This window comes from Nilaparvata lugens, unplaced genomic scaffold (genome assembly GCF_014356525.2).
Source record: "Nilaparvata lugens isolate BPH unplaced genomic scaffold, ASM1435652v1 scaffold6252, whole genome shotgun sequence".
In the NCBI taxonomy this organism is placed as follows: Eukaryota; Metazoa; Arthropoda; class Insecta; order Hemiptera; family Delphacidae; genus Nilaparvata; species Nilaparvata lugens.
Genome location: NW_024092012.1, coordinates 1195 through 13227, shown reverse-complemented (window position 1 = coordinate 13227; position 12033 = coordinate 1195). Strand labels below are relative to the sequence as shown.

Genomic DNA, 12033 nt, shown 5'->3' with positions numbered 1-12033 from the left:
TTGAATAAGTCAGAAAAAGTGATTTCATTGAATTCTACTAATAAGTGGAAGAATGTAATTTGATTGTGCTGCAGCCAGTCGCAGTCGGCAAGATGAAAAGAGAAGAATAGTCAAAATAAATCATACATTACTAGGATCATATTTCAATAGTGAAAACCATTTCCATTTCAATAGCATGCCTACCAACTTCAGAATTATAACCTTTGTTATAAATACTTTTGTTTTGAGCAAATTTCTCTATTGGGTGTTTTAGGTAATGTTTAGAAGGCAAGATTTTGTAATCTCTGCCGATTCCTCATTTTCCATTTTTTAAGCTAGTGTGAGCCAAATTATTGATTTCAAGGCACTGAATCCGAATCTGAAATTAGAACTCTTCTATCTCCATTTTTACACAATTTAGGTTTTTGATGAGAGATCTTTATCGAAAACGTCCACTCGGATGCCTGGAGAAAATCGTTCCCATAGCGATTCGAAAACATGTGCAGGCCAGCAGAGTTTTGTTGGAAACGTCGGCTGGCAGATACGCCGAGGTCGGTGTGAACACCTGCATTGCTTAAGCCGGCAACAGATCTTCTTCCATCCATCCATCCACAGACTCTGCAGAGCTACCGAGTTTGGTGTGAACATTACTTTTAGTGAAAAGGCATCATTGGACTGAAAAGATGACTGTAGGAGACAAGAATATAACATGACTCCAGATGGAATCATGGGATCAGAAAGGGTTAATATTCCAGATTGGTTTGTTATGTTGACCAGAAGTTCGATCAGAAGTATGAGCTGTTGAGAACATAATAGATTATGAGACATATTTCGTTTATCGATTGCTTAAAAGGGTTACGTAGTAATTGAAAACTCCAAACTTGTAAAGGCAGGGGTGGAGATCAGAACACAAAAGGCTACCTCTCTCATTCCTTCTTTTTGTAGGCTCATTCTGTCTTTCTTCGTCCTATTCATTTGAGGAGTTTCATCTTTCCTTCTTCTTCATCCTTACAACTCTTCATCACCATTCAGGATCTTTTCTTATCATTCCTTACGATACCAACTTCGAGTCTATTGTTATTGGCTTTGCTCTCAATAAGCGCCTTCGAAATAACATCCCTAAAATCTGGAAACAAGTTTATTCTTACTGTATAGTTGAATAAATGATCCTTTTAATGATTCCGGGATGTCCAAACTCCTCACGATGGGGTTTCACTGAAAATTTGGGGATTGGATAAAGATTATGTAAATGTATCCTCGTTCCTCTCCAGAATAACTAGAATCCCAGTGAATCCAGAATTCAATTTAGGAGCCATCAGAAGTTTTCATTTATGATCTTAATTTCATAAACATCTTATCATCATTCATTATATCACTCGCGCACATAATTATAGCCTATTCATATTCATCACAGCACCATGCTCAGACAAAACAATCAACATTTTGCAACGGTTGATTGGAATCATGAATATTGCACCATATCGAATTATGGAGAGGTGGTCGAAAAAATATATAATATATTATTCCTATATAGTCCTATAGAATTAACATAATAGAATAAAACATCTACCTTTTTTTTTTTGGTCGGGGCGCAATATAATGACTATTTGACAGGGCGACATGAGTGTTGATGTCTGGGCTACATGTGTTGTCTGGGCTACACTGTTTAATGAGTATTCCGTAATACAATTGAATTGCATGAGCACAAAAAACAGAAAGTTTAAACAGGAACGCTCCGAGAAAAGCCTATAGAATCCATTAACGATCTACGAATTACTCTTGAGCGAAAAACCACTCAATCAACTGGCATTCGCTCTTCTATTTTGAAGAAACAATCGATTTTCCAACTATTCACCATTAGTGAACACAGAGCTTCGATTGAATTCGCTCACCACTAATGCACTGAACAAAAAGGATTCTGTCGTTTACGAGTCAGATTTTGCGTAATGTACTACCATGTATGCAAAAATCAACCAATAAAATCAACCATACGCTATGCAAAGTATTCCTGTTGATAGATAATGTCTATTATTGAGGAACAGCTCCAGCAATATTGAGCTATTTCCTGCTCAGTATAAAACGAAATAAATTTGTTCTAACAGTAATTTCGAATTTTCAGTATCATCTACTCACCTGTCAATAGAAATGGCAACCAGAGTGAATACTGAGTCAGCCACAGTGAAGTTGGCAACAAAGTTGTTGACAGTGCAGTAGAACGCTCCGAAGGGCCAGTGCGAATTCACCATGAAAATAAAGTTGAAAATGCAGTTCAGCAGTGACATTAGGAGATCAGCCAAACTCAGGTTCACCAACAGATAATTGGTGACAGTCCGCATTCTCCGATGCGCTGGAAAGAGACAATATAGAATAGATAAGGAAAAGTTCATGATAATAATTCTCAGTTGAAATATGAGATTATTCCTATTTATAATTGATCATTGACGAAAAGATTGAAGATTATACGGTTCCAGGGATTTGAAATAAGAATGTAGTTGGAAGCATGGTAAAGTTATCGAGCTTTCAAGTTTTCTATAATTCTACGGCCAAAAATTACTGCTCCTTCTTGAGTGAGTAAGTGACATTCTTCAAACGTCTTCCCACAAACTTTTCTCTCGATAGCGGATTCAAACTTTTGATCCCATTAATAATTTTTCTTCAACATCTTAGCTACTTATCTTCACCCTAAACATTGTGAAATTTTATCAAATTTTATCCTCAGCATCATAATAAAATAATACTAAATCTCACTGGAATATGTGAGAATATGAATGGAACAATTTTCCCTGTTGATCAGACTTGTGAGCTGTTTGAGTTTGATTATTCAAAGACGTAACTCAATATTACAGTTCTAAAGGTGCATCTTACAAGATTTTGAATGCAACATGGATTGTAAAATTACAAATTCAAAATCGAATGTAAATGAAGCTCACCATTTTATATGGTATGTATCAAGGTACCAAGAGTACATTCTAGAATGTATTCTAGTCACATTGGTATGTATCATAATCAAGTTTTTCACTTGTAGGTTTGCTATACGTGTCAAGTGGAGTGTTTTGAGAGCTTTGAATATAGAAATTGGCAATTTTTTGTATATTGGAATAGGGGCTTAAGTACACTCAACAATAAATTTTCAATTTTTCAACCGAATTTGACTTATGATGCATGATTTTGGACCGCCTTGACGAGCCGAAAAGAATAAAGTGTAGTAGGATAAAATCTGAGCATTGTGTCAAAAGTTATGAGTGTTTGAAATTTTGATCCTCGAGGTGTCCTTGAGCGCGCCTCTCCACTAGGAAATACTGAAATTAAGTGCATCTAATGGGTGATTCTCATAAATCATAATCTCATAAACTTATGTCATTGTTCGAAATATCAATGTGAGGACAATGTAGTTGGTGATGATGGTTGGAGCTGAAAATTAGGTGTTTTTCACAATACAAGGAGCATTGTTGTCAGGTGTACCTGGAAATCTATATGAGATAGAACGCTCTACCTGATCTCAGATTGTAGAGCACAAAAGAAGCCCAGAGGGATTTTGAAATATACATCTAAATGGTAACAATCGAAAGATATTGTTGATCAAAAACTAAAATTTTTCTTCAAATTTCACTCATTTATGAAAAATCATAACTCAGTACTCATTGGAGATAAAGGGTTCCGAATGATCTAGTTTTATTCAGAATTTTATAATCTAAAAAAAGGCGACAGCAAATTTTTTAGCAGATTACTAGATTTGGCAGAAGTAGCTGAAAACTGGAAAATGAGCCGAAAATACGAGGTTTTTGGGCCACCCCGTATATAGCACAAGGAAATTTTTCATGAAGAAATTGGTTCTGGACTTCTCTTATGTACTTGAATAATATATTAAGAAATCAGAACTACAATATAAATTGCAAGCACACCCCCTTTTCTATGTCTATATCGACTGGACTATAATGCAATTGAGTATCGAACTGCATCCGTTATGAAAAATTCAGAATGATGTTCATCGTTTGATGTCAAATACACTTGAGACGAATGTGAGGTAGCGCAGCTTTCCTTTCTTGATTGTGAGCTTCAACTTTCTGACTTTTTCTACAAATCATGACATCATTGAATAATGTTTCTCTCAGTACAGTGGGCATATAAGGGGGATGCAAGGGGCCCGGCCGCCATCTACCCCCCGAAATAATGAATATGAAGAAGAATCAGTACAGTAATTACAGAAAAAAGTACAGTAATCTGAATTTTTTACGGTAGAGGTATTTTTGACGGTAAAGTAAAAAAAGGGTTCAAGCAAATTATCCTCTGAATATGCACAGCAGAACTAAAATTAAGTAGTGTTGTAAATTGTGCTTTTGTGATTAACACTTTATTCATTGATAGTTTACATTTTATGAACATGACAAAAAAAATACAACATCAATTTGGAACGTTCATCATAAAACTCATAAAACTCCAACTTGTTATCTTTTAATAAACAGTTTGTTTCCAGAATAATTACCTTGGCAACTGTGTTCACATCATAAGTATCCATGTAGGGCTAGCCTACATCACTATCCCCCCCCTCTCAGGGATGTTGGTCTCCAATATCCAGATTTCCTTGATAAGGTGCTGGATGATTAGTGTGCAACCTTTGGTTTGGTTATTCTTTCAGTTTTCTTTATCCTATACACAATTATCCTCTTCACAATCTAGTACAGGTTTACTAATTTCGAGTAAACATTTTTTTTAAATTGCCAAATTCAATTCTTGGCCAAATAACAAACAATTTGGATTCTTCGGATTTCCAATAAACCTTAAACAATTAGATACAGCAACATTTGATCCTCAACCTTGTGGACTCTATTGCGTCCCCACCAACGATGTCTCAAACCTCTAAATCGAACAATACTCTGCTCAGTCATACCTCAGGACAGACTTCCTCCCTGCCAGACAGCCATGCTTCTGCAGTTGCGGACAGATGTTCTTCCACTCAGCTACATGCTGAGGACTGAGGAGTCCCATTCAAGCTAGTGACACCCTCACTTGCTCCTTATTTTCTCACTTACACATACCCTAATGCATGTCGTAACCTGCACACCCCAGGCAGTTACCTGTGCCCACACCATATGTGTGACTTTCTTGGTACCAAACAATGTTGCCTCAGACGGTCTGTTGCTTCCAACTATTTATCTCTGATATTCTAGATCGAGAGATAGAAATACCCTCCTTATCTTGGCATTATCATTGAATAACTTTTAATATTTAAAATCATTTCACAACCAGTCAGATCATTCTCAATTCATCTATTTGATTGAAATCATTCTTCATCAGAAAGAAATTTAAATTCATAAAATCTTGTTTTGAAATTCATAGAATTTTTAAATCAATCAGACCAGGTTACAAGAACATTGACTCCAATAGCCTGAATCTCTTGTAAGCCTCTTTCCACGTGATCAGATTCCCCTGTGAGTAAATCACTATAACTTGTGGCACACTAACAATGTTATACATATATCTCAGAGCAAACCTAATAGGTTTGTCAAAGTCTAGAGCAAACCAATGGCCATGATTCTTCTAAAAGTCATCTAGCATCTTTTCTTTTTCACCATTAACACTAGAATAAATAATCTTGAACTGGTTTAAAACTTTCCTCGATTTCCTGTTGCAAATTTTGTCCCATATTAGATACAAATTCTAGCATACCTTCATTTATCGATTTAATCATCTCGTTTGAATGTTTCCATCTCCCTTTTTAATTTTGCTCTTGTTTAACATTTTTTTGTGTAACAAACTTTCAGCACAATTATTTTTTAATTATTAAATTCCACTTCTGACACCAATGTTGTAAATTATGCTTTTGTAATTAACACTTTATTCATAAAAGTTTTACATTCATGAACAAGATAAAAAAATCTGGTGTGGTACACTCACACTACTTTCCTTGCTCATTGATCTATAAGCCTCATTCTTAAACGAGGATAATCTAGGGGAACAACATTATGCCGATTGGCGGCTTAATAATTTTATTAAAACTACGATTTTACTATTGTTATTGTTTTCAGAGTACATTTTCCTTTGTTTGAATTATGAAATTTAAGGATTTTTTAAAAGTTGTCAAAACAGCTGTTCTACAAATAAAATATCGACGTGTGTTCTTTTGAATAAACTGCTCTACCCACCTACCTCAAACACGAGAAGGAGGTTACAAAGTAAATTTCTCAAGAATGGGGTGTACCCTCTGTTAGTTTCTCAGGAAGGAAACTCATGCTAGTTTATAGAGCTGATATATAACTATACAGGGTATGAATTTGAAAAAAAATCGGTTAAGTCATTTTTGAGAAAATCGTGAAAAACATGTTTTTATTTTGCGATTATCCGCCATTTTTCTCAAGAATATTACGGAGCTCCTGCAATTTTCCAAGAAATGAGACTCATGTCAGTTGATAGGGCTTATAAATAGCTATCCATGGTAAAAATTTGAAGAAAATCGTTAGAGCCGTTTTCGAGAAAACCGTGAAAAAAATGGTTTTTTAGTGATTATTCGCCATTTTTCTCAAGAATATTACGGAGTTCCTGCAATTTTTCCAGAAATGAGACTCAAGTCAGTTTATAGGGCTTATAAATAGCTATCTAGGGTATAAATCAAAATCAAAATCAAAATCAAAATCAAAATCAAAATCAAAATCAAAATCAAAATCAAAATCAAAATCAAAATCAAAATCAAAATCAAAATCAAAATCAAAATCAAAATCAAAATCAAAATCAAAATCAAAATCAAATTTATTTCCTCAAAAAATACATTCACAGAAACAGAAATATTACATTAGTCTATGAAGAAATATCTCCCTGCAAAGGTAAAAACCTGAGCGCAGGAAGGAGTCTATATAAATTCTGATCACAACAAAGCAGCAAGAAGGCGAACTATTCTAAGCAAAAACAATGCATAAACTATTTTGATTATTTTTCTTATGTGAAATATATTTCAACATTTATATATTCACTTATATTATATATATATATATTACTTATATTTTTCTACATTATTAAGTATTCCTACAAATAGAATAAGACATAGTTATGAGAACACTTCAGACAGACAGAAATACACAAACTACAAAATGAAATATTGAGTTTTGAAAATTAAGTAAGTTCAATACAGAAACACAACGGAAATCCTCCACAACTCTTAAAAAATCGGTAGACAAGAAATAGGTACCTGACAAACTCAGATCACCATACAATAAGATCATTTGTTTTTATCCAATTATCCACTTCCTTAGAGTTATGTTTCTTACAGCTTATTTTAATAATTCTACTAGGCACAACATTTATTAATCTATTAACTCTGTAACTGAATTGATATCGACAAACATTCAGGTCAACTCTGTTTTGGACCACTGTCAAATTTCTTAGGTTGTACGGGGTTTCACGGATATCATGTTGAATTTTATTTTTATCTGCATACTGAATTAGACTTTTAATATATAGCTGTCTTAGAGTCAGAACATCAAATTCTCTAAATAACTCTGAGCTTGGGTAGAGTCTGGGCTTACCCAACGCTGCTCTCATAATATGCTTTTGCACCACAAACAACCTACCTATGTGACAACCCGCCGCACCACCCCACGCCAGTAAACCATACTGCAAGATGGATTGAACGTAAGCAGTATAAAGCAACTTTGAAATACTTTTATCATTAATCAAACTAATTCTGTGAAATCTATATATTAAATATTTTAGCTTTTTACATTTATCATCAATTTGACAGTTCCATCTAAGATGTGAATCAATAATAATCCCAAGGTACTTGGCAGAGTCTGTTTTATCCAGTACTGCACACCGGCAAGGGGTTGATGCAGGCAGACTGCAGGAAGGAGAATGCAACTTCAAGGTCAGATTTATAGGCTGAGTCCTAGCATTTGGTGAAAAAGTTATATATGTACTTTTTTTGTGATTGAGTGTGAGTGTATTTTCATTCAACCAAGACTCAACGATGCTCAATCCCTCAGCTGCAAGAGCATATACATCCTCCCATGATGTACCTGTAAATGTTACCGTGGTATCATCGGCAAACGAGATAAGCGTTCTTTTATCAGTACTCAAATTTAGTAGGTCATTTATATAAATGAGGAATAGTATCGGAGAAAGCACCGTACCCTGTGGTACACCATATCCTGATAAATTTGTTTGATCTGTCTTGTCACCAATAGTTATTATTTGTGTTCTATCCTTTAAATAATTTTCAAACAATTTTAGAGCTATACCCCTAATTCCTAGGTTTTCCAACTTTGTTAACAGTTTTTTGTGAGGTATTGTATCGAAGGCTTTCGCCAGATCCAAAAAAACTGTAAGAGTCTTCCTACTACTTGTAAAATTCTCAGTAACAATGTTTAAGAGATGTGATATGGCATCTTGTGTACTCTTCCCAGCCTGAAACCCATATTGATTTTTATTTATAATGTTATGGTTATCTAGATAGTTTATAAGTCTTATTTTTATTACCTTCTCCATAACCTTTGATAAACTGCAAAGTAAGCTTATTGGTCTGTAGTTTGATGGATCATTTACATTTCCCGCCTTATATAGTGGAACAACCCTTGCAACTTTAAACTCCTGAGGAAAGTGTCCATGTTTGAAACATTCGTTTATAATAAAAGCTAAAGGTTTTGCTATATAATTGGATATATTTCTTAAACATTTATTGCTGATTTTGTCAATACCCGGTGAAGAATTATCTTTTAGAGTCCTTACTGTGTTTATTATTTCATGTTCATTCGTTGGATAAAAGAAAAAGGAGTTAGGAGAATTTATATGGGTTTCAGGAAAATTTGCTTGGTTGATATTTCTAGGGATAGAATTCAATTGCAATCTCTCAGCATAGGTCTTACCCACTTCAGAAAAATGCTTGTTGAGTATGGTGGGCTCAATTTTAATATTAGTGTTCCTAGTTTTTTTGTCAAGTAATTCATTAATACAACTCCATAATTTTTTACAGTTTGTTTTATTTTGTGCTATTTTATTTTTGAAATAATCCTGTTTAGCTTTCTTTATTAGATTCCTCAGTATGTTTCTATATCTAGTGTATTTGTTCCTTAGTTCAAGGTTTAGGGGTTGTTTTGCCATATTTTTATACATTTTGTCTCGTCTTCTTATGCAGTTGATCAAATTCACGCTCATCCAATTCTTTAATGGCTGTAGTTTATGCCGCAGATTAACTTTAGTTTTAGCAGTATTTATATGTTCATTTAGTCTATTAATAAAAATTTCTGTTAGATTTTCCAAGTCACACCCCTTCATTATACAATCCCAAGATTCTTTTTTTAGAACATCAATTAGCTGTGGATAATTTATTTTTTCAATGAATTTCACTTGCTCTTTAGGTTCGAGTGTGAGGTCCAAGAACCCCACAACAAGGCCTATTCCGAAGTGGTCCGTGATGCTTGTTTTAAAAATAACGCCTAGAATCTCTTCAGATTTAGGTTTCCTACTCTTATAGAAAATATGATCAAGACAGGATACTGAATTACCTTGAATTCTAGTTGATTTATTGATATAAGATTGGAAACCGTTTAAATGCAGTAAGCTACAGTATTCATTTACAAGATTTGTATTTAGATTTTTATTAATATTTATGTCGCCGACCAAAATAATGTTATCTCTATCTTTCAATTTTTCTAAGCACTGACCTAGGTCTTCAATAAACTCATCAACCCGTAATGATGGGGATCTGTAAACTGCAATAATTGTGAAATCTCGCTGCAACTGTGGATCATGAACATCTAGAATAATTGAATTTGCTGAAGCAATGTCAATTTCCAGAGTCTCAGTCCTCAAATTCTCCTTTATAAATATACATAATCCATCAGACTTACTAAATATAGCCGGTGAATCAATTACTTGATAGCCATTTAGATTGAAGTTAAACTCATGATCATCAGACAACCATGTCTCCGACAAAATTATCAAGTGATAATCAGTTTTACAATGCTGCAGCATATATGAAAACTCATCGAAATTACACCTCATGCTGCGTATGTTCAAATGTAAGATATTTAAGGAGGATCGGCAGTCTTCATTAAAAATGTTAAATGGTTGAAAATCGAGTATATCTTCTATTTCTATAGTATTATAGCATCCATCTTCAATATTACCGCTAAAATCATCCAACAAAACCATGATGAAAAATAATTCAATTTCGCAAATCGGGAGAATGTACAAGAAAGAAAAAATAAATTAAAAATGTAAAAAATAAAGAAAAGTAAAAGAAGAAGAAGGGTAAAAAATAATTTACCTTCCTTATGAAGTTAGCCTGTGTACAGCCGTGTAATTCAATAGAAAATTAATTTAGTGATTGTTATGCAAAAAGAGATGTAATAAATTGATTTTTTTTATGTGAATATGTGTAATAAATTCACATTATCGTTTATTTTCAAGCTCAGAATTTCATTATAAAGCCAAAATTATTGTTTAAAATGGGGATAGTGCTAGTTAGAACTTTTAGTAAGACGTTAGGCCTTTTATGCATAATATTCAAAGGCAAGCATACATTCTCATGTAATTATATCAAGCATTTGTTTTGAGACAAATGAATCAGAATTGAAAGTGAGACTGAGATGTCGAAAGTAGAATATGAATAAGAAATTATTCAAATATATGAACGACTTGTATAGTAAATAGTAAAAACGCAGTGCGGTGGTTGTTATCATAGCAAGAACTTTAAACAATGGTAGAATTTGGAAGACAAAAAGATAGTGATAGATAGTGACAAGAAACTAAGAATACGGGGGAAAGGAAGGCAGAGAAATTCTTTACTCTATCATAATATTATCAACAAAGATGTTATCCTGACTTTATCATCACCTCTCTGAAATATCGATAATTCCACCTTCTGAATGAGTTAGAAAAACAAACCACCGAAACACGTTAAAGAATCCAATCCAAAAACATCAATCTCATCATCATTCTCTGTCAAGAAGAACGAAACTGATAGACACATCTCAATCTCACTATGAAAGCCTTATATTATTCATTGGACACCCCAATTAAGCACAAGTGAAATAAACAAATTAAAAGAAATTTAAACTAAAGAAATCCAAATTCAAGAGATTTAAACTTAATAAATTCAAGTACAAGAGAAACCTTAAAAAAAAAAAAAAAAAAAAATTCAAACGAATTGAAGAAATTCAAGCAACTTAAATCATACTTTTAACTCAAAATAGTAAGTACTATATTTATTCCAATTCATAAATTACATTACGGACTAAAAAAGTTTTCTATTTGTTAATTACTGTCCCAATCACCTTGGCAACTGTGTTCACATCATAAGTATCCATGTAGGCCTAGCCTACATCAGTATCATGGGGTGTTACTTAAAATCACTTAACCTAACATTAACCGTAGCACCTAAACCAACCCCCCCCCACACACCAAAACATAAAAGAAAGTGCAACAAATATGAACTTACCAAGAACAATCCACATGACGATTATGTTTCCTGCAACAGCAACAAATAGCATGGGCAGGAAGAGGCAAATCCAGAAGCATTTCTGCCACCAGTAGAGCTGAAAAGGTGCGTCCTGTCTTGAGAGGAAGCACTCGATGAAGTTGTTCTGCAGTTCGGAGTTTTTCGGATCGCTGAAGAACTGTTTGAGTGATAGGATGAGGACGTCGCCGCTGGAGTTGGTCAGCAGATGATGTTGGCTTTCGCGGCCTGCCAACAGCAGCGCTGTACAGTTGCTTAGCAGGACAAGCTCCTCATCGTCCACTGCTGTCCCACCTGTCTCACTCATCACAATCAAGTTAACCTGAAAAAACAACAGTTCTCGATGAAATAACCAAGTACTTTTTATTAAACACATCACCAATTCAGTTCTATCTCTTATCCAGTTCTATTTCAGATGGGAAATGGTTTTGAAGCTTATAACAGAATTATCTCAAAAATCTGATGTGGCGCACTCACACAAAATTTTCCTTGCCGTTATGAAAATTGATCAACTGACGCTAGTGTTCACGCGCATCTTAAGTCTACTATTCTAAGATCTGAGCCAGCTGGTTACAGGACAATAGCGCTGCAGTCACACGATGTCTGCT

The 12033-nt window shown here is 34.2% G+C and overlaps 1 protein-coding gene across 1 annotated transcript; it reads right to left on the bottom strand.

The window, feature by feature from the left end:
• Positions 1 to 1088: 1088 nt before the first annotated feature.
• On the bottom strand, positions 1089 to 11743 carry LOC120356248 (tachykinin-like peptides receptor 86C). The gene is made up of 3 exons (XM_039445155.1): positions 11408 to 11743; positions 2113 to 2326; positions 1089 to 1105 (listed from the first exon to the last, which is right to left on the bottom strand). Exons 1-3 carry the CDS (start codon positions 11730 to 11732, stop codon positions 1099 to 1101), a joined length of 546 nt encoding a protein of 181 aa, XP_039301089.1. The 5' UTR covers positions 11733 to 11743; the 3' UTR covers positions 1089 to 1098.
• Positions 11744 to 12033: the final 290 nt, after the last annotated feature.